The following is a 25211-nucleotide window of genomic DNA, read 5'->3' on the forward strand; positions in this document are numbered from 1 at the left end:
CAGTGGATGACAGATGGTTACCATCTTCCATATATCAATCCTGCCTCTACTTGCAGATGAATAATAAATTTCCTTCCTACTTGGAATTCCCCAGGCCAAATAACTCTAATAAAGCCTAAAGAATTGATCTCGCAGAATACCAAGAGGATTAACTAGTTAACAAGTACTGGCTGTGGGTAGGCAGAGCAGGGTAGCCCATGACAGAGGTTTTTAATTTGGAAAGAGAAGTGTGCAAAATCGTACTCAATATTACATCTTTCAGGAGGTTTTTATGATATCTTTTGGAGCTTCACATGTGAATTTTCCCCCTCATTTGTGTGAATGAACTCCCAAGAAGTTTGGATTCAATGACTGCTGAGGTGCTTCTCCTCTAAACACGCTATGATTGCATGTAGACCACTTTTCCTCCCCTTATCTTGGTCTGAAGGGATATTTGCACAGGAGAACGTGATCATGGCAATGCAGGGAAAGAGTGAGGGCATGTGCACTTTCTTAGCATTTTGCTGGTAGAGATGGATACTGCTTTGGGCTGTTCCTGGTGTGGTCTGCTCTGTACAGTTTTAGTCAGTCAAGGCTGAATCAAAAATCATCAGAACTACAATTAGTTGCAACTGTAGGATAAAATAGGGGCATTTCTGGATCGTTGATCTGCTTCATAAAAAAGAAAACTAATATAATAATAATTATATATAGATAATATTGTAAATCACCTATACTTCAGTTTTTTCTTCAGAAATGTACTTAATCCCTTCTAAACTTTTTAATTGAATTATAGTTGATTCAATGTCATGTTAGTTTCCGGTGGATATCACATGATTCACTTATATATACATATATACGTATGTTTCTGATCCGTTCCCATATAGGTTATTACAAAATATTGAGCAGAGTTCCCTGTGCTATACAGTAGGTCCTTGTTGGTTATTTATTTTATATATAGCAGTGTGTATATATTAATCCCAACCTCCTAATTTCCCAACCACCTATACTTCAATTTTTAAAAAGCCAAAATAATAAAAGCAGTGGATAGTGATGCTTAACTCTAAGTCAACTCAGGGTTTTACAACCTAAAATTATTAAAGGAAAGGTTCTTGATCCCTGGGACCATAAATATTGCAGTGACTGGACTTCTGCTTGTGTTCAACACATCCATAGCCACCTATAGATGAGCTGTGATTTCAAGTTTGTTTGAAATACATTTACTTCTAAGTCCCACAAATTATTTAGCATTGTGTGATCCCAGCCATAAATATTCCTCACCTTTAGGGAAGAAGACTATCATGGCTCTCCCTATTTCCAGGTAGAAAAAAATATGTGCCAAAGAAAAAGATGGATACCTGTTAGCTTTGGAACATTGTTTAGATATGCTGACTCCTGACACTGGGAAGGAACTGTGTTACTGAGGAGGGGTGGGGAGAACTTGCTTCTCTTCCAAAATCGGCCACTGGGCAACTCTGAACAGTTCCCTTATACGTTTTTGTTTTGTTTTTGCGGTACGTGGGCCTCTCACTGTTGTGGCCTCTCCCGTTGCAGAGCACAGGCTCCGGACGCGCAGGCTCAGCGGCCATGGCTCACGGGCCCAGCCGCTCCATGGCATGTGGGATCTTCCCAGACCAGGGCACGAACCCGTGTCCCCTACATCGGCAGGTGGACTCTCAACCACTGCGCCACCAGGGAAGCCCTCCCTTATACGTTTTGAGGCTCGGTTGTCCCTAGCTGCAAAGCACTTCTGTTTCTTTAGGGAATGTAAAGAGTGTTATTCATTCAAAATGGTTTTACTTGCTCTTCGTTGAAGTTATCAGAAAGTCACTCACACTTGTCAAGGAGGGGTTTGGGAGTGGATTGGGGAAAGGAGAGGAAAGAGCCACAAGTGTCATGGCATAGATAGTGTCAGGTACACTGAGAACATTCAGTAAGTACTTGCTGGTTGGTTGGCTAGCTTTCTGTTTCAAACTTCTCATCCATTGTTAATTTATCGTTCCCTAGTTTTGGAGGAGCCTGCGAGATATTAGTTTCTCCTGGTGATTCGCTTATAGCTGACAGATCATCTTCCTAGCCCCCTGTACTCAGGGGGAAGGAGTCTCATGAGGCAACATTATAAAGGCCTAGCAAAAAGGAGAAAAAAGGAATCAGGCTATGTTCTAGAGGAGCACACCAGACGAGGGGCCCGCAGATGACAGCCTTTGGTGATTGGAGGGTCTTGGGTCAGCCGTGGCCTAGCTTTTGGATCCTTGATGAAAAGGAAATGAGGATACCTGATCTTTCCCCCAGGATTTTCCTTTTATCACATCCAGAACTCACTTATTTTTCCCCTGTGATTCCATACCTGTATCAGGGTATCTTCCGGCCGCCTCTGACTTCCCTAGTTGTCACCTCTGACCTGAGTCTGGAAAGGAGTTCTCCACCCTCACTGTGCATCAGTCACCTGGGGAGACCTGCACCCAGCACCCTTGCCTAGAGATTCCCATCATTTGGATCAGGGTAGGGCCCCGGTATCAGCATATTTTAAAAGCGTTCCTTCCAGGTCATCCTCATGTTCACGTGTGGTTGAGCGCCACTGCTTTGCAGCAGAGGCAGGTTTGTTTTTTTCCTGTTGACTCATCAAAGTGAGAAAAATTTGGGAAAAAATAATACAGAATAAAAATGAGCTATGTCTTTCTTTTCTTTCTCATCAAGAAAGGCTAGGCTTTGTGTCCTGGAGATCTGGGGCTTCCTTTTGCTCTGAGGACTTTTATTTCCCAAAGTCTCTTGGAGGTGAAGATTTGGGTGGTCCTAGTAGTGGATGGGTCCCGAGACTTGGACAGGGTGAGGCTAAGTTGCCAAGCCTGGCGAAGCCTTGCTTTGGAGGCTGAAGAGAAGGGCATGGCAGGGGCTTCATAGGTAGCAGAGACCTTCAGCCCTGCCCATATATTACCCAGGAGATGGTAGGGTGATGGAGATCAAGATGCTGATCCTGAAACATCAAGACCTTGGGGACCACAGTCTCTGTGCCTAAGAAGGGTAAAGAACTACTGGATCCCTGCCAGCAAATGGACCACACAGACTTAGAAAATGAGCATCTTGGCAGCAGTCTTGATGGACTTAGGACCAGCTGCTTTGCTCCAAATTTTATGGACTATATAAATCTCCTGGGATTGTTACACAGCCCTGGGGAGGGGAAAGCTTCCCTGAACATGACTGAGATTGAAATTATTGCAAGTCAGGATTCAAAGCCAGACGTTACTATATTTAGAAAAAAAGGCAATAAGACATTTTTTTTAATATGAGGGATATGGAATAAATACTAGTCTGTGTAACAAAAGGAATTAAGCAATCCAATTAAATCACCCCATCTCATATGCTTTTAATTTTATTGCGTTTTCATTAGATTTTGGTTTGGCCAAGAACTCTGAGGACTTTTGCTGCAGAAGGGCACTTGCATTTTCTAAGGCTGTTCATAGAATGTAGTGCTCTCTGGAATTATAAAAAAAAAAGTCTCTGGCAGGATTTAGGCTCGGCAGTGTGGTAGTGAATGGTGGAGGTGGAGTGTGGACAAAAAGAATGACCCTGGGGCTTGAAGTTCTATTTGCACTTGACTAAGATCAAGAAACAATTGGGTGTTTATACTTTATTTAAGAAAGAGGAAGCTACCCCTTCAATGAAAGTCTTCCAGCTGCAACCACCCACTTGCCACCAGCCCCAGTAAGGTGAGAAATTGAAAAAACAGCATTGCTAAGTGGGAGTGGTGTCAATTATTAAATTACTGGAATGTTTTCTTCACCAAGGAGCCTCTGTATAGTGGGAAGAATGTGGGTTTTGGAGTCACACAGAACAAGATTGAAATCCCCACTTGCTAGCTCTGATGCATTTTTGTCTTCTCAGGACCTAGCAGTGCATGGCGTATAATAGGCATTAATAAATACTTCATAAATTAATGAATAATGGATGAACAAAGCAATAGCCATCTGACTCTAGGCCATTACTTACTACATCTGAACCTATGCCCAAGTGGCTTTACCTGTAGGATAGGCATACTGATGACTAACATGATGAGGTTTTTGAAATTTTATAAAATATGAAGTTTTTAAACCTGTGCCTGGTAGGTTCTCCTTATGTTTAATTTGCCTGCTAGCACACACCTTCCCTCAGCACTGTGTATTCGCTGATTTGTGATAGGAAGAGCCTCACTGAATTGAAACCATCAAGTATGGGAAGTTGTTGCACATAGTAGCCAACTTCTAACCCCAGACTAGACTCTGAGAACTAAACACTGAGTCCTGCCCCAGGAGGATGTGTCAGAGTGAATCCCTGTTAGTAGAAACAGGCTCTGCTCAGCTTGGCTTGGCTTGGCTTTCATGGGTCCTCCATCCCTTCATGAGGTGTGTCTTATGATCCCCGACAGTGTCTGGTTTTGATTCCTGACTTTTAGGTACTCGTGGTCTACAGCTTTTTACTCTGCTTTGACCAACCGTTCTGATCCACTGTTTCTTCTCACCTTCATGATTTTCATTCAACAAGCATCTGTGGCATGTTGGCCATGTGGTAGGTGTTAGGGATACCACACAAACAAGGTGGAGATGAGCAGGGTGTAATCCTTGCCTTCCAAGCAGGAAAAAAAATCTGGTAAGAGGGGATTTCAATAAGAAATCCAAGAGGTGTAAGTTCTCTGATAAAAGCACATACGCAGGAGCTCAGCCTGGACAGAAAAGGTGTCAGGGAGGAGGGAGAAGTATCTCAAATATTCCTGGGTTCTTTTGTCTTACTCAAATTCCTCTGGTCCCGATTTATATTATCGTCTCTGCAAACCACTACCACAGAAAGCCCATTTGAGCCAAATCTATATGACGATATAGTCACCCACTTAGATTGGGGGCTCCAGGAGGGCAGATGCCTTGCCTTTGTTCACCACTTCACTCCAGGACATGAAACAGAATCTGGTGCATCAGTAGGCACACAAATATTTCTTGAATGATTGTATGTAAGCTGGAAGACATGGATAACTTTTTAAAGAAACTAGTCCTGGACAGTTCATAGGGCTTTATGCACCATTAAACATGAAAACACTTCTTTTGCCTTTAAGTGATCTATTTTCAAAGACTTAGCCATCTAAATGTCAGCACATAAATTCCATTATAACCTACTGGCTTCATCAAGCATCCTTTTCAAAAAAGGAACAGTGTTCCCTAGCTATTAGATTGTGTATGGAAATTGCTGGATGCTTTGTTCTTGCTTTCAGATACATCTGTCAGTAAGTTGGAGTGATTATGTACACACACAGAGTATTCAAGTGTATCTTACATGTAGGATACTTGAGTTTTGTTTGCTTTTTCTACAAATCTTAAAGGGGAAAATTTCAGACAGCTCCCTGTCTGAGGCGCTGCCTTATGCTAGTAGAAAGAAACTCAAAAGTTAGTTTATGTCCCAGAAACAGAAACAGATGGTCCTGTGACCCACTCCCCTGAGCGTAGGGATTGTTAGAAGATTTGACTTAAAAGTTGGTTGACTGTCAAGGGTGAATTGCATGGCCTAGGGAAGGCATTATGCCTCAAGTCAGAAGCCACAGATCCCAGAACCAATGACAAAAGCAAAGGAAATTGACCTAAAGGATAGATAGATCTGATAACATAAACATGCAGATATCGTTGCACAATTCATCAAGGTCTCTCAGTAGTGCTGTTGGTAGAATCAGAATTGGATCCTCTGTGTCTTTCTGGGGTTATGGTGCTCAGGGTGTATTAAGATGGAGAAGGTATGCAAACTCATCAGCTGTTATATACAAACATGGGAAGTTGAAGTGTGCTGGTCAAACCCCCTTTTTCTTTTTTAAATTAAAAAAAAATTTTTATTTTATATTGGAGTATAGTTGACTTACAATATTGTGTTAGTTTCAGGTGTACAGCAAAGTGATTCATTTATACCTATACATGTATCTATTCTTTTTCAGATTCTTTTCTCGTATAGGTTATTACAGAATATTGCATAGAGTTCCCTGTGCTATACAGTAGGTCCTTGTTGTTATTCTATTTTATATATAGTAGTGTGTATATGTTAATCCCAAACTTCTAATTTATCCCTCCCCACTCCCTTTCACTTTGGTAACCATAAGTTTGTTTTCTAAGTCTGTGAGTCTGTTTCTGTTTTGTAAATAAGTTCATTTGTATCATTTTTTTAGACTCCACATATAAGTGATATCATATGATATTTGTCTTTGTCTGACTTACTTCACTTAGTATGAAAGTCTCTAAGTCCATCCTGTTGCTTCCAATGGCATTATTTCATTCTTTTTTATGGCTGAGTAATGTTCCATTGTATATATGTATCACATCTTCTTTATCCATTCCTCTGTTGATGGACACTTACGTTGCTTACATGTCTTAGCTGTAGTGCTGCTATGAACATTGGGGTGCATGTCTCTTTTTGAATTATGGTTTTCTCTGGATATATGCCCAGCAGTGGGATTGAAGGATCATACAGTAGCTCTATTTTTAGTTTTTTAAGGAACCTCCATACTGTTGCATAGTGACTGCATCAGTTTACACTCCCACCTTTTTAAAATTAGGTTCAGAGCAATGTTAGATCCAGAGACTTCCCTGCCACAACTATTATCGACCCTGGCTCCCTCTTAGGTTAGACATCTAACGTCATGAGTTGTTTTAGTGTTCTAACTTTTTCCCACTCGCTCTTCATCCTGGCTGATGTGCCTAAAGAAGAAAGAAAGCAAAGGGGTGTGTGTATGCTCCCAGGTGTGGTCACTGGTGTAGGGGAGAAGGATTCAAAATATCAAGTTACAAATAATTTTAGTAAAACAAAACAAAGCAAAAAACCTTCCTGTGGGGCCTGAAATTCCCTTGGTACCAACTAGATCATTATTTTTTCTATCCTGTGAGAATCGAAAATTTAAATAAATTGACCATTATTTTTAGGAGAAGATGTCATAGGTCACTGCATTCTTCCATGTCGCATAGCAGCATGTTCTATCTGAGAGGGACTTAATTGCATATGGGAACCCTAGTGCCTGCGGATCTCCCTAATAAATTCAGGGAAGGCTTTCTTCTTTGCCTTCTTCTCTCCAAGTTCCAAAGGGACCAAGCCATGGGAGAGGCTGAGTCGATTTTATCATCAGACTTCACATTCAGCCTTCTCGGCAATGGAAAAAGTTACAAAGAGGAAACAGGACACTTCTTTCGGTTGCTGGAGCAGAGAGGGCCAGAGGGTTGTAGGCTGTGGGTTGCTTCTTTTGTTTGTCAGCCCTTAACATAAGCAATTCCAGCTGAAACTGAGGAATGTTTGGACGCTTCCTGTAAAGGAATAAAAGGGTGTAACGAATTCATCAGTTTTGGAGGGCACTGTATTTAATAGGAAATAAAACCACTAGTCTTTTATTTGGTGGCTGAGTGCCTACCTGTACCAGGCACTGTTTTGGCCATTGGAGATACAGTGGTGAACAAAACAGTATTCATGGAGGTTACATTCTAATGAAGGAGGAAAGAGATAAGAAACAAACAAGCACATATTCTTAGGCGGTAAGTGCTCGTGCAGAAAGAAGGCAGATTAAGCAAAATGGGGGGTGCAGAGTGGGAATGGGGTTGTAATTTTATATGGGTTAACCTGGGAAGGCCTCTCTGATAAACTCACACTGAGCAGACACCTAAAAGAAGTGAGGAAAGGAGCCCTGCAGGGATCTGGAGAAGAACATTCTGGGCAAAGAGAACAGCCAGTGCAAAGGGTTTCAGGGAGGAGCATGCTTCAAAAATTTGAGCTCCTAGAAGGAGGCCAGTGCAGCTGAAACTAAGCAAGCAAAAGAGTGATAGAAGAGGGATCACAGGCAGGTGGACATATTTTTAGGACCTCGTAGGCCACAGTGAGAATTCTGCCTTTTTCCTGAGTAAGACAGAAAGCCACTGGTGAGTTTTGAATAGTGGAGAGACATGATCTCAGTTAAAAGCCTTCCTCTGCCTACTGTGTCGAAAAAAGATACGAGTGGGGAATAAGTTCAGAGGTGATTGCAGTAATGGTGATGAGGTGATGGCATGACCAGGTGGTGGTGGTGAAGAGGATGCAAGATGGTCCAATCAGATGTATTTTGAAGGTAGAATGGGTGGGATTTGTTGCTGGTGTGAAAGTGAGGTGAGAAAAAAGAGGAATCAGTATGACTTCCAGATTTTTCTTTTACCTGAGCATCTAAAGAATGGAGTTGCCATGTCCTGAGATAGATCACAGGAGGAATGTACAGGGGAGATGATTAGGAGTTGGGCATATTAAGCAACTGGAGATACAAGTCTGGAGCTCAGAGGAGAAGTTTAAGCTGGTGATACAAATTTGAGAGTCATTAATATTAATGACTACATATGGTTTTTAAAGCCATGAAACCAAATGAGATGACCGGGGAGGGGAGTTCAGATAAAGAAAAGAGCTCTGAGGAATAGTGTGGGAGCACTACTCCAGCATTACACAGGCTGGGCCAGCCAAGGAGCCTGAGAAGGAGCTGCTAGTGAATAGGAGCAAAAAGCAAGAGAAAGTCTACCCGATGAACCAAATAATGAAAGTATTTTAAAAAGGGAGGAATGATAAACTATATCATCTTTGTCTCTTGGGATCCTGTCATTTCCATTTTATTGCATTTCACAGCAACCAATGAGTAATAAGGAACCAGAGATAGGAGCCATTCCTAAGTTTTGACAGATTGGAAAAACAATGAGTTCCAAAGGTGTAATCATACTAAAACCAAAACAGACAATAGCAACAGCAAACCCCTAGAAATGTTATCCTTAGAGACACAACATAATGTCAGCCTCTAGAGCTGGACATCAGGCTAGTTAATCTCCTCCCTTAGTCATCACCTTTAGCTTCATAATTTTTTAAATGGGATTAAGAATATTTGTAGGTCTCATAGGGTCATGGTGGAAGTGAACAGGGTATCATAGAGCCTTCTGTATATCCCAACGATTTCCATGTTGGCATCCTAGATGCTGCAAGTAAGAAAATACAGAAGTCTCTTTATGGTGCAATTTTTATACATAAATATTTTGTTAATCTTATGAGTTGTTTTCAAAATATATGATTCTAGGGGCTTCCCTGGTGGCGCAGTGGTTGAGAGTCTGCCTGCCGATGCAGGGGACACGGGTTCGTGCCCCAGTCCGGGAAGATCCCACATGCCACGGAGCAGCTAGGCTTGTGAGCCATGGCCGCTGAGCCTGCGCGTCCGCAACGGGAGAGGCCACAAAAGTGAGAGGCCCGCGTACCGCAAAAAAACAAAACAAAACAAAATATATGATTCTTTCATTAAATTCACAAATATTTGTGTTTTTCTACTCAGTGCCAGGCACTGAGGAGTCACAGGGAAATGAGAGGCCCCCGCTCCTGAGGAGCTTCGAAGCTAAGGAAGCAAATAGTTAAAATGATTGATACTGAGAATGTACAGTAGACCGCCAGTGCCATTAATCCTTGTGAAATAATCTGTGGATGGTCTCGTCATCCCAATAGCCCACTTATTTTTCATTTAAGAGATGCTTTGGGGTAAAGCCTTAGAATGAGCTCTGTTACCCATGTCTGTATATATTTAGCAGGTAGCTCTAACTGTATCAGTTCCCAAAATAGTGCCTGATGTTCAAGATGAGTAGCTAGGCCACATATTCCTTTTTAAAGCAGTAAATGGTTATGGATTGTCCTCTGCAGTCATATCTGCACTTAAACGTGGACCATGAAATCTGCTGGACTGCACTCTGTCCCACGTGCTCCCGCGCTTCTCTGTACCAGTGATGTGCACAGCTCACTATAGGGCTGTCATCAGCTGCCTAATGATCTACCTTAAATAGGGCTGTCAACCATTTTGTTTTGTCCCAAAGAGTCCTTTGCGAATGACCCAGAGAGAAGAGGGAGAGCCCAGGTGCCTCTGGCCATCAACTCCGAGATGGCGAAAATGGACACTCCAGTCCTTGGGCTGGGAGCCAGGGGGTAAGAAAGGAGCAGTAGGGATAGAATAGGCAAACTCCATTTATTTTCAAGTTCAAAGTTCTTTAGCTAGCAGAGTACAGAAAGAACTTTACTTTGTCAGAGGCGACCTGTGATAATCTGAAATCTCAGCAAAAAGAGCTGAAGGCTGTATATTCTTGTTCAGGGACAATCACTCAACACCACCACAGGCTCAAGCTATGACAGGAATAGCTGGTGCTCGTGAACCACATAGCTTGGAAGGATGCTGATATATGATACACCTTGGATTTTAATCTTTTTCTCCCCTCTGCTACAAGTTTGGGGATGATGGTCACTCCTTCCATTGTTATAGTCATGGGACACAGGGAAATTTGGTTTTATTTGTTCTTCAGTTCTCCGGCTGTTCTCTCTGGCATTGTGCTCTGTGATTTGGTTACTTTTTAAAGTTGTATGGCCTCGTGAGAGGGCTGGGATGTATCTATTTTTATCGACACCATCATCATGGGCCTTAGAGTCTGGAAGACAAGTTTCAGACCTATTGCAAAGGTCGGTCTCTTGGAGTCGAGAGCCAATTTGGCACCATGGTAAAGAGGACAGGCTCCTGATTCATGAAATCCTAGGTTCAAGGTCAGAATCTGTCACTTCCATGCTATGCAGTGTTATTAATTAACCTCTCTATGCCTCAACCAATTTATCCACAAATAGAGACAATATTAGTACCTATCCAAGGGTGGTTGTAAGGATTAAACTGAGATTTTGGAACATGGTGGCACATAATGGCTGTTCATTAAATGGTCATTCATTAAAATTGGCTAATTCCTTAGAGCTTTGGTCTCCTCATTCTTAGAATGGTTGTGTTGATGTGAGTGTTAAATAATCGGGGGGGAAATTTCAGTAGAGTGTCTGGTATAGAGTGAAGGGTTATTATTATCAGTAATAATAATAATTAAGCAACAGAAACTAAAAAATTTTGAAATGGACTCCAAAGCCTCATCATTGCTTATTCCCTATTACTTCATTATGTCAACGTCTGTTCTCTTTTGATGAGATTACTCAGTTCTGACTCACCAGTGAAGCAGTGACCCTTTCTACAATAACTATTGTTACATGAGAGTAGAGAAATCTATTCTTTTAATCGGATTCCATATCCCAATCAGTCAACGTGATTTTACCAAACACATTATGTTCCCAGCTTGGATGGGGAAGCAGTTTTCTGCTCTAGCAGAGTTTGTAAATAACTGGGGTCACAAGGTGAAAACACGCCCATTCAATAAATTATAACTGGGTGTATAATGTGTATAAGGTGCCATACTTGTGAGTATCCTGATAGGTGTAAACTTGAACCAGATGGGGATCCTGCCTTCAAGGGGTACAAAGTCAACTGAGAGGAGCTGAGAGAGACCATGGATATAGAGCCTGGACTGGATACCAGGCTCTACCCCTTGCCACCATGAGACCTTAGGCAAGTTACTGCTCTGCACAGGGGCTTCTCATTTGTCAAATAGATATTACAATAGTACCTACATCATAATGTTGATGTGAAGCTTAAATGGGTTATTGTGCATAAAGCACAGTGCCTGTTACACAATCAGAGATCAGCAAACATGAGCCATTTCCAAATATAAAATGTAGCTAGGGATAAGACATGCATATGAGTAATCATAATGCAAGAGTAGGGTGATAATTGCTATGGAAGTTCGGCAGGAGAGGTGAGATCACCTGGGCTTCATAAAGAATGTGGTATTTGAGCCAAGCTTGGGAGGCTAGGGAATCTATGAACTTGGAAAAATAGGGCAAATCATGGCAGCTTTAGAATTAGAGGCAGCATGAGTAAGGGCATGGAGGTAAAGAAGACGAAGGACATCTGTAGGGAAGAACTTGGGAAGATAAGCTGGAAGGTGAAGGTCCTCATATTGCTAGTTCAAGAAATTTATATTTGTTTTATGGATAGTGTAGACAGTCATAGTGGATTTTCAGCAGGAGAATGATAAGGTCGGAGCTACGCCTCCAGGAACAGACCAGAGGAAGAAAGTTCTGGGTGTTGTTATAGCCTTGTCCTGGGCTCTAGAGCTCCAGTCTCTCTTTCCTCTGGCCCGTTTGCTGTAGGATAGGAGGGAGAGGAGGCTCATAGATAGACAGAGGGTGATGATGCTGAGCCTGGGCTGCAGAGGGGTTGGATGTGTCATGAACAAACACAAACATAAAATAAGAGTAGACGGAAAAGGAAGCCTTTTGATGCATTGGGGCATATTGCTTTGAGGCATTGATAAGTCTGTGGATCAACCTAGGAATAGGTGGAGGTTTGGGACCTTGGGATGCCTTCAGGTTGGAGGTACAGATGGCATAACGACTTCTCAGAATAAAACTGGAAGCCTGAAGAATGGATGGGATTGCTAAGGGAAAATGACAAAGGCCTATCCTTGGGCAATCCCTATATTTAGGGGTGGCTGGAGAAAGGGAACATGGGAAAGATCCATTGGAAAGGTAGGAGAACTAGGAGAATACAGAGTCGAATGAAGGAATGGAGGGATTTCAAGAAGGAGCATTTCATGGATGCTGAGCAAGACTTATTTGGGAGACAGTAGGCAATAGGAATGGAGGAGAGATAAGGTTAGAGGTGGAGGGGAGAACGCAACAGTGGTGGGGAGGGACGCTTTAAAAGCCAGACAGAGGGCTTCCCTGGTGGCACAGTGGTTAAGAATCCGCCTGCCAATGCAGGGGACACAGGTTCGAGCCCTGGTCCAGGAAGACCCCACATGCCGCGGAGGAACGAAGCCCATGCGCCACAACTACTGGGCCTGCACTCCAGAGCGCATAAGCCACAACTACTGAGCCTGCATGCCACAACTCCTGAAGCCCGGCCCCTGGAGCCTGTGCTCTGCAACAAAAGAAGCCACCGCAATGAGAAGCCCGTGCACCGCAAGGAAGAGTCGCCCCCGCTCATCGCAACTAGAGAAAGCCCACGCGCAGCAAAAAAGACCCAACGCAGCCAAAAAAAAAAAAAGCCAGGCAGAGACCTTTTGACTTATTTGGTAGAAAGCCAGAAAACTTTATGTGATCTTACAGAGATTATTTCCTGGGGACCTAGGGGATTCATACCCCTCACCTTTAACGACAGAGGCTGGGTCTGAAAGGTCTTACCATTACTGATTATTGTGCCCTCTTACAGATGGAAGGTATAATTATTTGATATTGACTGTGTTGGATCTGCTGTTAAGTCCTACAAAAAAGGACAAATTTTATGGTCTTGTTCCAGTGAATAAAGATTCAAACAAGCTGAGCATGCATTACCAAAAAAAAAAAAATCCATAAATTTATAGTAGAACAAAACTTCAAAGTTGTGTTGTTTTCTCTATCAAAAAATCAGTCATTTTCCTTGCTGGGGTGGTGAAAATAATGGAGATGGCAGTGCCCTCTTGGAACTAAACGTCTTGATGAAGGGAAAAGCAAGAATAGTGAAAGAGAATGAGAATGCAAGCAAGTGAGAAGATTGCATCTATAGAGTGAGATAGTCTAGTTTTGGATTTTAGAATTGGAATCATTCTAGGTTATGACAGGGAATGTTCATTAGAGTGTGTTACTAAAACAGAGCGGCAGTCATTAGGTCTAGGTGTTCTTCTTGAATAGATTGTCCACATGAACCTTGAAGTTACTTGAGATGATGGCTGAAGTGGAGTGGAGAAAGGCTATGGGCTGGGCTTTCAGCTGTCAGTTCCATCATGACAGTATTAACAGATCTTCTTATAAAACCTGGTATACTCCACGGTACCCTGGAAGAATTCTTTGCCCTTGGAAGGTAGTCAGTACATGTGTGTTGAAATCACACAAAAATGTTTATCAAATGTCCTGATTGTCATTAAGAGTCAGATAAATGGTGGGAGAAGTAACTAGTCTGTTGATAGATTGCCAGAGAAGATGTGGAGATTGGCTATCATGTGTCTCAAACTAGAAGAGTGTTTGCACCTGAGTAGAAGAGGAATGATCTGAGTTGGCATTGGGGAATGTGAGGAGAGCGTGAGCTTCTGGGGAGAGGAGATGACAAATGTGGAAGAATTTCCAACCTTCAATTAAAGGGGCTTCCTTGGAAATGGAATTATCTGGAAATTCCCAGGTTTGCTTTAAAGCAAAGGGAGAAAGGAAGTGAGATAACAAGAGGGGAGAAAGTATACATCAATGTAGGGATCAGTAAACTAGATAGGGCTGGTAACTGGGAGGAACTTGTGTTCTGTGTTTCACTAGGGAGTAAGAGAATTCATGAGATGGGTTAAATTAACTCATCTTATGATTCCAAATGGTGCAGAGATTTCTGGGTCAAGCACTCCAAGGATCCAGATGTCTGTCTATTGAAGGTTTGTGGAGATAATAGCTGCTGTCTGGAGCGAAGGCAGGTATGGGCTGCCACGCCAGGTGGTGTCTGTAGCCAGGTCAGCACGGAGCATACGATTCCAGACAGCATGTGGAAAAATGCGAAAGTGTTTGGAGAAGGGTGAGTTTGACCCAGAGTCCCACACCACCTGTGTCCCCCACAGTGCTGACTTGGACAGCACCTGTACATGGGTGCTCTTTAGGAAGTGGTTGCTGAGCAAGGGCAATTCTTTTTTTTTTTTTTTAATTTATTTATTTTTTGGCTGCATCGGGTCTTTGTTGCTGTGTGCGGGCTTTCTGTAGTTGCAGTGAGTGGGGGCTACTCTTCGTTGCGGTGCCTTCTCTCTGTGGTGGAGCACAGGCTCTAGGCACGCGCGCTGCGGTAATTGTGGCTCGCGGACTCAGTAGTTGTGGCTCGCAGGCTTAGTTGCTCCGCGGCATGTGGGATCTTCCCAGACCAGGGCTCGAACCCGTGTCCCCTGCATTGGCAGGTGGATTCTTAACCACAGCACCACCAGGGAAGTCCCCAGGGCAGTTCTTTTATTTCATCAGTTGATTGGCAGCCTAGGTTGTGAGGATGTGAGTTATAGCACAGGTCAATTTCAGAAGACAAAGATCCCAAGGCAGCTAGTGCAAGGTGGTTTGGGCACTTTGGGGTGCAAAGAGCATGGGAAAGGAGATCATGGAAAGAGATTCTCTAAGACACATATTGAAAAGAAAACCCTGTCGACTCTCACTAGTTCGTGAAAAGTCTGGTCCATAGAACCGCTCCTATGATTTCCAGATTTTCCTGTTTTCACTGGGGAGTGGTGCGTAGGTGGGAGATATTTAGATATTTCTCAACAGGGGTCCTCTTGACATTTTGGACAGGTAAATTATGTGTTATGAGGATTGCCTCTTGCAGTACAGACCATTTAACGCCCACGGCCACTGTTTTGTAGCACTCTTCCATCAACTCAGAGTACTCCCCCACGGCCTGTGCCCCTTAGGGAGGATGGTATCACCGCTGGTTGCTGTGGGATCTGAGGGAGACTCCCCCCGGGGAAAAACTTCATCCTTGTCAGAGATTTCCCTGAGCCCACATTTGGAGAATAGTGGTATTCTGGAGTTTTCTTCTGTCTCAAATCAAACGAAGACTGAATTCTGGCTTCACTAGATGCAGAGGCTTGAATTTATTACTGACTCAATTTAGTGATGAACAGTGACATTTCAGTGCTAGTGAAAGTGTGGAGCTTTTTTTTATTCCCTCAGTCTGCACCTCATTTGCCTGTGGTTTGTGGCTTCTTGAATTTCCCTGCTGCCCCTAGCCAGTCCCTGGGCACCTACAGCCGTCTTTCTGGGGGTTGGTTCTATTGACTCTCTTCATGTTCCCACCAAGTAGAGGATTTCATTTTTCCACATGACCACATATGCTGTAGACACAGGTGAAGAGAAACCGTGCCTATTTAGTATGCCTTTCCAATACTCCAGGACAGACACTAACACCGGGGACATGGGAATGAGACGGGAACAGGAGAGCCATTGCTAAGGAGAAAGCTCCACCTGGTGCTTCTCTGGTTACTCCTTTAACTTCACCACGCCTGGAAATCTTTTTTGATGTTTGCAACCCAAAGTCAGGCGGTAGCGGAGAAGGTTTTCCTCTCCGCCTCAGGCAGGGTTGAGCACGGGGTGAGCATATTAGTGTAAATGGAGGTCAGCCTCATTTCTGGACCATCAACCAGAGGAATGCCATTCAAACAAGGTGTCTGCAGTTGGAGGAGGGCTGCTTTTGAGACTGATGCCTCCTTGGGAATCCAGAGTGGCTCCCCCACTCAGCCTTGAGCATCTCCTTCCAGTCTGGCTCCTCCAGGTTTCTTTCTGTCTTCCTTTCCCGTATGTCTGACACCCATATGCTGCCTCTCTCCACAGCCTCCTCTGTCACCTCCGGCAGGTGCCTTATCACTGCATGCACCCCCGCCCCCCGACAAAACACGTCTCTTCTCTCCCCGACATAAAATGGACTTTTCCTCCACAAATCCCACCTCCCTCCATCTCACCTCATTGTCTCTGTCTCCCTCCATCTCACCTCATTGTTTCATTGTTTCTTTGGAGAGAGCGCTTAGGTTTACTTTCACCTTCACTCAAGTGTTGAAACCAACTGCTCGCTTGGATGGTGGGCAGTTTGTACATTTCACAAGTGAGGCTCACGCTGTGTATTGAAGTAGTACCTCTGTTCCATGTACTTGCTCTCTCTGACCCCACCCCAGATTTGAGGAGAGTCCTAACTCAGGGGATGAGCTCGGCTGTGCCATGTGAAGAACGAAGTCTCCTTTATCTAATATTCAAAGGCGTGTGCCCCTCAGCGTACCTGTTAAAGGCACAGCGAGGTGCCCTGGGGGCTTGGCTCTGCGTGGGGATGTAGCCCCCTCACTGCTCACATGGGTCTCTGTTCCCCCGGCAGGAAGATGAAGTGGTCCTTCAGTGCATCGCCAACATTCACAAGGAACAGAGGAAGTTCTGCCTGGCGGCTGAGGGACTTGGGAATCGCCTGTGCTTCTTGGAACCCACTTCAGAAGCCAAGGTGAGGTTGACTGTCTACGCTGCACCTTCCCGCTTGGCACCCCAAAGTCGTCTAGGGGCTGGGACTGCTGGGATATGGTGGTGAGGGTGATCAGGATGGTGAGGAAGGAATCTGAAAGGACACATTTATTTTTAAAATGGGAAGCAGATCAGAACACTGTCTTTCAGTGAAGCAGGACACGGGGGATGCCTTGAGGTCATTGTCAGTCTTCATGGAGGAGGTTCTTTTACTACCTCCGGAGCACCTTCCTTGTTGTTAATTCCTAGAAATCTGAGTGCATGTTCTATACTCCCAGCTCTCGTTTTATTGCTACAGGGACTCATAGGTCCTTGGACCTGTGTTTCACAGCAAGCTCATCACTTTCAGCGGTGACTGTGCTGAGATTTGTTGTAACTGCCTGCTGTGACCTGGGGGCAGAGAGGAATGTTTGCTCTGGTCCCCAGCTGCAGCATGGCATGTAACATCATCTCTCCTCAGCCAAACTTTGCTTCCTGCATTTTCAGTTGCTTTCTGCTTTTCATGAACTGTATGTCACGTGGATCTGTGTGCCCAGTATTTTCACAGTACTTTGTAGTCCTGGAAAGACCTTTATATCAGCCAGAGTTTTCCAGAGGAACAGAAGCAATAGGATCTCTCCCTTTTTCTAGATAGGTGGGTGGGCGGATGGATGGGTGGATGGATGGATGGATGGATGGATAGATATGGATTTATTTTAAGGAACTGGATCTCATGCAATTAGGGAGGCTGGCAAGTCTGAAATCAGTAGGTTCAGATCAACTGGAAACTCAGGAGTTAATGCTGCCTTAAGACAGATTTTTTTTCTCCTCCAAGAAACCTCAGTTTTTATTCTTAAGGCTTTCAACTGACTGGGGGAGGCCCACCCACATGATCAAGGGTAATCTCCTTTAAAGTCGACTAATTGCAGATGTTAATTACAGCTACAAAATGCCTTCGCATCAAAACCTAGATTGGTGTTTGATTAAATAACCCAGTACTGTAGTCTAGCCAAGTTGGCGCACAATTAACCATCACCCCTCCATGCTCAGTTTTTCTTACAGATCTTTTTTTTTTTTTTTTTTTTTTTTTGGTGGTATGCGGGCCTCTCACTGTTGTGGCCTCTCCTGTTGCGGAGCACAGGCTCCGGACACGCAGGCTCAACGGCCATGGCTCACGGGCCCAGCCACTCCGCGGCATGTGGGATCTTCCCGGTCCGGGGCACGAACTCGTGTCCCCTGCATTGGCAGGTGGACTCTCAACCACTGCGCCACCAGGGAAGCCCCAGAATCTTTTTAAATTTTAAATCAGAAGATGGTTACATTTTCCAGTGAGCCCACCTGATTGATATGTCATTTCTCCACGGGAACGTATACACCACAGGCACACATGCAGAGTCTGGGCAAATCCTAGCGCAGCAGATGTGCACCGGGATGGCTGCATCTCCTAGGAGCCCTCTCTTCTCTCTCACCCTGCCCCCTCCCGTGTAGGTCACGGATCCACAAGCACAGACGTATGTATGTCAGTGGCACGTAGGACAGGGTCACGTTCAAATAAATGCCAGAGCAAAGAGACAAGGAAGAGGTTTATCTTTTTAAAGGTCTTAGGCTTGATTTCCCTGAGGCCTTTTCTCATTTACTTTTGTTCTTAGCTAGGTATTTTTCTTTTCGTTCCCAGCAGTCTGGGATAATAGGAAAATCATTAGATTATAAGTCAAGAAGTTAATTCTCAGCCATTAGCTCATCATGTGACCCTGAGCAAGTCACTCAGTCTTGTTTTCAGCTTTCTCACCTGCCAGATAAGATGCAGCCTGGTGCAGTAGAAAGAGCATTGGCCCGAATTAGAAACCCATGGTACCATTTTCTAGTCATCCATTGAGTGGGTCATAGGACGTTGGTTTAGGGCACAGCTCTGGAGCCAGACTGGCAAGAATTTGAATCTCCACCACTCACCAGCTAAGCCAGGGCCTTGCGCAAGGTACCTCACCTTTCTGAACTTAGTTTTCTCCTCTGCCTAGTGGGAATTTAATAGGACCTACCTAATAAGGTCGTTATTAGGATTAAATGAATTAATATATGTGAACCACCTAGCACATTGTAAACTGTATTTAACCACTGGCTATTGTGATTTATTCTTACCTAGACCAGATTACCTAAAACAAAGAGAACTGTATGTCATAATCTAAGAATTCTTTGTATCTCACAGGTGTAAAAATAATAACCTACACCACTCATAAATACATTAGGGTTAAGACGAATCCTTCCTAACCCCCACTTGATTAAGTGATTGTTCTTATTTTAATTTTTCATTTTAAATGTAAAACAAGATAACACGACTGAAGAATTTTTAAACAAAATAAAATGTATCATCTATAACTGTATTCCCTTGTCACAACTGTTTTCATTTTTGTTTTGCACTCTGGCCTTTGTCCACATGTACCCATATATTTTCAAAGTCGTACTCATAGTGGATATTCAGACATTCCGCTTTTTTTCTTTCATGGTTCAGCCAGTTCCATATTGCTATGTAGCCTTCGTGGTTATTTAAAAACAAAAAAATCATGTATGTGGTTTTGTTGGTTTACTTTTGCTTCCTGGAGTAATGTCCAGGAGAAGAATTAATGATATCAGAAGGATAAACAATATTAAACTACTTTCCTAAAAGGATATACCAGTTGTTACAGTTAGCACACCCACTATCATGTGAGTGTCTCTCTTTTATATACAGTATGAAGAAAATGTACCATGAGGGCTTCTTACAGAAAAACAGGGTAAAGTTCCTGGAAAGGATAGAGTAGGTCTTCAGTATTTCCTGTCACCGCTCCTGAGAGCAGCCTGCTAGATGAGCCCATTTTCTGTGGCTTCAGCCTTTCCTACAACCAGCTCCAACTATGCACACACCTCTTCTGGCCTGTCCCCTCCCTTTTCAGTAGATACTTCTCCTAAATCTCTACCATCAGATTTCACAACCAGCTGGACCATTCTTAGGCTTTTGGAAACTAATATAAGCCATGCGATGAAGTGAGAAGGCGTGTGTATTCCCAAGCCTGGCACTGGGCATGAGGCAGAGACCTCAAGTGTCACTCTTATCAGCTGGCTACAGAGCCAAATGGTGACCTTGGGCATTCCCAGTCAAGGGTATTTCAAGCTAGTTGAGGCTCAGAGAGATAAAACTGAGGTGAACTCTAGGGAGAAGAAAGACCTCAGAGAAAGAACAGTTGAGATAAGGTACTTAAAAGAGATTCTCAGTATATGAGCCCTGAGAAAAAGAGGTCATATTGAAGCAAGGAGTGAGAGGGTAGGAGAATAAGAAGCAAAAGTATAAGAATGTGAATACTTGCTATAGACCTGGAGACTGTTGAGCACTTGGGAGAGTTCTTGTGACTTTGATTCCTGTTTGTCATGGCCCACCCTTCTCTGAAGGCCCCTTAAACTGCAGATATTAATTCTTGAAAGCACCCTTATTCAGCTTTCCATTCTAATGAGCACAGCTTGGGGAGTTAAAAGGTATTTTGTTTTGTAGGGAAGACTCAGGATTAAAACCAGAGACCAGGAAACATCGAGGGGAAATGTTTCTTCTCTATTTTATCAATAGCAGCAAATGTTTATTGACTGTCATTTTTAAGTGGAAAATGTGTTCCCAGGAATCAGGAATTTACTACTTTTCCTCTGGTTCTTATTATATCTCATCTATGATGTATCTGCAGTGTCCACAGGCAGGTTGTCTTTGGTTCAACTTCACATCCAGACTCATAAGATGCTGATAGACCCCAGTCTGCTCAGTAGGACAGGAACCACAGCTTGCCTGCTGGGAAGTGTCAGGCACTCCTGTGGGAATCCTTGCAGCCATCCAGGGCCTGCCTTCTGAATCCCCACCCCAAATGACATCTCAAGTTCAAAGAGACAAGGTCCACATCAGGCAGGTGTGGAGTCACCATGGCTTAAAAGCCTCATGTACCCCAGGAGCCAGTGTATCTTGTAACAACTCCATAGACATAGCTTTTAAGATGCCCACGAAGGACCACCACCACTACAAGGGTCATCATAGTTGGGGAAATCACAAATATAGGACTTTCCATGAGATACTGGTGGTCTTTCCAGTCCAGAGACAGGCTACCAATCAGGGATCATTTTCACCCTAAGTAATGTTCCCTAGTAACATAATTAACATATCAGTTTTATCAGGTTGTCCCAAGAACAAAACTGGACAATTAACTGAAGGTCAGATTCTCATGCAGAAAGAGAACATTTCGTAAGCCTTATCCCATAGGAGTCTTCACAGATGACCATTACTTAACTACGGCAGCCCAACACCTTTCCAAATCCTGACTTCCACTTTCCTTAATTGTATTGTAGAGCATCAAAAAGGAGGAAAAATATGGGAACTTTTTGTTTAAAATCAGTTGCAACAGACTGAGGTTTGTTTGTTTCACTGATTTTAATGATAATGAAACTGCAGTTGATGAAATGAAACAACTTACCCTAGTACCCTGCAAAAGCCAGTGTCACATCTAAAGCCTTTGGGCTCTAGTGTCTCAGAAAAAAGTTCTACCTCTGTCAGGGAACATTGTGTCTTACTATCATGGTTTATTCAAAATGAAAAATCCAGTTTCATATCTAATTTTCAAACTGAATATTTTCAGGGAAAATTTTATTACTATTGTTTTCACCTCGTCTTTTGAAAACTGAAAAATAGTCTGCTGTGGTTTCTGAAAACTTGTATAGGGTCTCAAGACCCAGAATTAAACATTTGCGATTGTGCAAACATCATTATGTGAATGACATAAATTAGGATAGAATTCTTGGCTAAAAAACCCTTATTTTCTGTTGCTTTTATTATCTTCAGCTCAGAAAGATTTACTGTTTACTCCTAAAAAACTAGACCTATGCAAATTTACAGACAGAGGCTCAGCCTGAAATTGTATACCCTTTTTTGAACTTCTGATTGTTACTTTAGTGTGTAATATTCTCTATGGACTTGAGATCTTATGAAAGGACAAATGACTATAAAACTTACTTCAAAAAATTCCCTTGTCTTGGGCTTCCCTGGTGGCACAGTGGTTGAGAGTCCGCCTGCCGATGCAGGGGCCACGGGTTCGTGCCCTGGTCCAGGAGGATCCCTCATGCCGCGGAGCGGCTGGGCCCGTGAGCCATGGCCACTGGGCCTGCGCGTCCGGAGCCTGTGCTCCGCAACGGGAGAGGCCACAACAGTGAGAGGCCCGCATACCGCAAAAAAACCCCAAAAACAAAAATTTCCTTGTCTTATAATATAAAGAAACTTACACATTAATATAAAGAGACTTAACACATCTTTTTGGTTTTTTAACAGTTTTCAAGCATCATATGCTGTATGCCATGTAATGCTGCAGTGCTTACATACTTTCTTTCATTTAATCTTTACAACCCTATGGAGCAAATATTATTTTCATTTACAGAAAAAGAAAGATATAACAGTTGAGACAAAGTTAAATGACTTCCTGAAGATGATTTATTACAAACTCGAATCACTGTCTAATTTCTATAATGCTCATCAATAAAGAGTATTATGACTGTTACTTATTTAATTATAAAGAAGCCATATTTCTTCAAGTGGTTAGATTTTAAGAATACCTGGGCAGGGCTTCCCTGGTGGCGCAGTGGTTGAGAGTCCGCCTGCCGATGCAGGGGACACGGGTTCGTGCCCCGGTCTGGGAGGATCCCACATGCCGCGGAGCGACTGGGCCCGTGAGCCATGGCCGCTGGGCCTGCGCGTCCGGAGCCTGTGCTCCGCAATGGGAGGGGCCACGGCAGTGAGAGGCCCGCGTACCGCAAAAAAAAAAAAAAAAAAAAAAAAGAATACCTGGGCAGATCTCCACACCCCTCCCACAAACCTTCCTTCATGTGTCCTCTGAATGCCTGACATTCCAAAGTTAGAAATATGTATTTTGCCTAAATCAAACAGAATCTATTAAAATGCAAATGCTCTCAGCACATGAAGCAATATTAAAATTTTTATAGCTAATTTTTTACAATATAAAGATTATCATATTTTTTCCTAGAAAGTAAGTTCATAAAGGGGTGATAAGGCAGATTACTAAGTGCCTCAGTATTGAGATATATGGCACAGAAACACTGTAAATGGGGTAGTGGGGGGATGATCAGAACATCCATTGCATTGCAGTAGGATGGTTTACTTGTCTTTTCTCCTGCCTTCCGCCATTCTGAGATCACTAAAGTCAAAGACTATGTAGGCATACCTTAGAGATATTGCAGGTTTGGGTCCAGACCACTTCAATAAAGCAAATATCGCAATAAAGTGAGTCACACGAATGTTTTTGGTTTCCCAGTGCATTTAAAAGTTATGTTTACACTATAATGTAGTGTATTAAGGGTGTAATAGCGTTATGTCCAAAAGTAACAATGTACATAACTTAATTTAAAAATATTGCTAAAAAAATGCTAACCGTTATCTAAGCCTTCAGCCAGTCATAGTAGTAGCTCAAAGATCACTGATCACAGCTCACCATTACAAGTATAATAATGAAAAGGTTTGAAATATTGTGAGAATTACCAAAATGTGACACAGAGATGCAAAGTGAGCAAATGTTGTTGGAAAAATTGTGCCGATAGAGTTGCTCAACATAGGGTGGCCACTGACCTTCAATTTGCAAATAAAGCAATATCTGCAAAGCACAGTAAAGTGAAACATAAAAAACCCCAAAAAGTATGCCTGTATAGTACAGCAGTTAAGAAACACAGCCATGGAGCTAGAATTTCTGGGCTGGTAATTTTGGCTTCACTGCCTAATAGCTTTATGACCATGGTTCAAATGACTTCTCTCTCTCTGTGCCAGTTTCTTCATCTTTAAAAATGTTCCCATCTCATAGGATTATCATGAAGATTTAATAACAAGGGTTTATAATTGTAAAGTACTTACATAGGGCCTGACACATCCCAAGTGCTATTTAAGCAATAGCATTTATTATCCCCAGCAGAGGGTCAGACACACATTAGGTCCTCAGGAACTGTTGCGTTATTCAGTTAAGTTACCCATGTACTGAATTTATTCATTAAAAGGCCTGGATTTGAGGATCAGCAGGACATTTGTGACCTTAAAAGTGACATATAAAGGAGAGTCAGAGAGAGTAAGTTAGATAAAAAGGATTAAGCAATAAGCGAATGGTTTTAAAAAATAAGATGAATTAGTGGGATGTAGATTTTTATGTTACTGACTTCTAATTTAATTTTAATATGGTCAGAGAACATACTCTGTATGATTTCAATCCTTTGCAATTTACTGGGACTTATTTTTCAGCCCAGCATATGGTATATCTTGAAGAATGTTCCATATGTACTTAAAAAAACTGCATTCTGTTGTTGTTGAATGTAGTGTTTTACGAATGTCAAGATGAATATTCGTACTAAATTGTATCTACGTATTCTGTCAATTACTGAGAGATGTTAAAAACTGAAGATTTGCCTGTGTCTTTTGTTAGTTCTGTCAATTTTGTTATATGTATTTTAAAACTCTGTTATTAGGTGTGCACGTTTAGAATTTTTGTTTGTTTTCTGATGAATCGGTCCTTTTCTCATTATCAAATGTAACTATCCTTGGTCTTATAATATACATTGACTGATACTAATCTAGCTGTAAGCTTTCTAATGCTTACTGTTTGTGTAGTATATATTTTTCCATCTTTTTGTTTTCAACTTGTTTATATCTTTACTTTTAAAATATGTCCCTTATAAACAGCATAGAGTTAATTGTTGATTCCCCCCCATTCTATAATCTCTGCTGTTTTATTGGAGTGTTCAGTCCATTTACGTTTATTGTAATAGTTGATACTATTGGGTTTTAGTCTACTATCTTGCTACTTGTTCTGTGTGTGTATGTATGCCCCTAGTTTTTGTCCCGGTTTCTCCTTTTCTGCCTTCTTTAGAATAAATCAAATATTTTTTTAAATGTCCCATTTTATCTCCTCTATTGGCTTTATAGCTCTACTTCTTGGTATTATTTTTCACTAGTTCCTTTGGGGATTACAATATGAATCCTTAACTTATCACAATCTTCTGTGAGTTACTATTACATCACTATCCTTAGCCTTTGTGCACTGTTGTCATGTGTTTTATTTCTACAAGTTATATAGTGTGCAATACTTTATTTTTTTGTTGCAAAGAGTCAATTGTCTTTTAGAAATTAAGAAAAGAAAAAAATGGTTTTTATTAAAATAATATCCAGGTATGTAACATTTTTAGTGCTCTTCAGGTTTTCCTTTAGATCCAGATTTCCATCTGGTAGATTTTCCTCCAGCCTGAAGAATATCCTTTAGCATTTTTCATAGTGAAGATCTGCCAGAGACAAACTCACCCAGCTTTTTTTTTCACTGAGAATATCTTTATTT

At 42.5% G+C, this 25211-nt stretch overlaps 1 protein-coding gene across 3 annotated transcripts in view; it reads left to right on the forward strand.

Moving 5' to 3' along the window:
- The window catches only part of RYR3 (ryanodine receptor 3), a gene marked incomplete at its 5' end in the record, with an annotated part of 560922 nt that overhangs the window by 174847 nt on the left and 360864 nt on the right, over positions 1-25211 (forward strand). For all 3 annotated transcript variants that reach the window (XM_082617154.1, XM_082617153.1, XM_082617155.1), the window contains one exon: positions 16718-16837. In XM_082617154.1, the coding sequence (XP_082473280.1) occupies positions 16718-16837 (120 nt within the window). The remainder of the gene's footprint in view (positions 1-16717; positions 16838-25211) is intronic.

The sequence above is a fragment of the Mesoplodon mirus genome (genome assembly GCF_964341445.2).
Source record: "Mesoplodon mirus genome assembly, chromosome: 4".
Taxonomy (NCBI): domain Eukaryota; kingdom Metazoa; phylum Chordata; class Mammalia; order Artiodactyla; family Ziphiidae; genus Mesoplodon; species Mesoplodon mirus.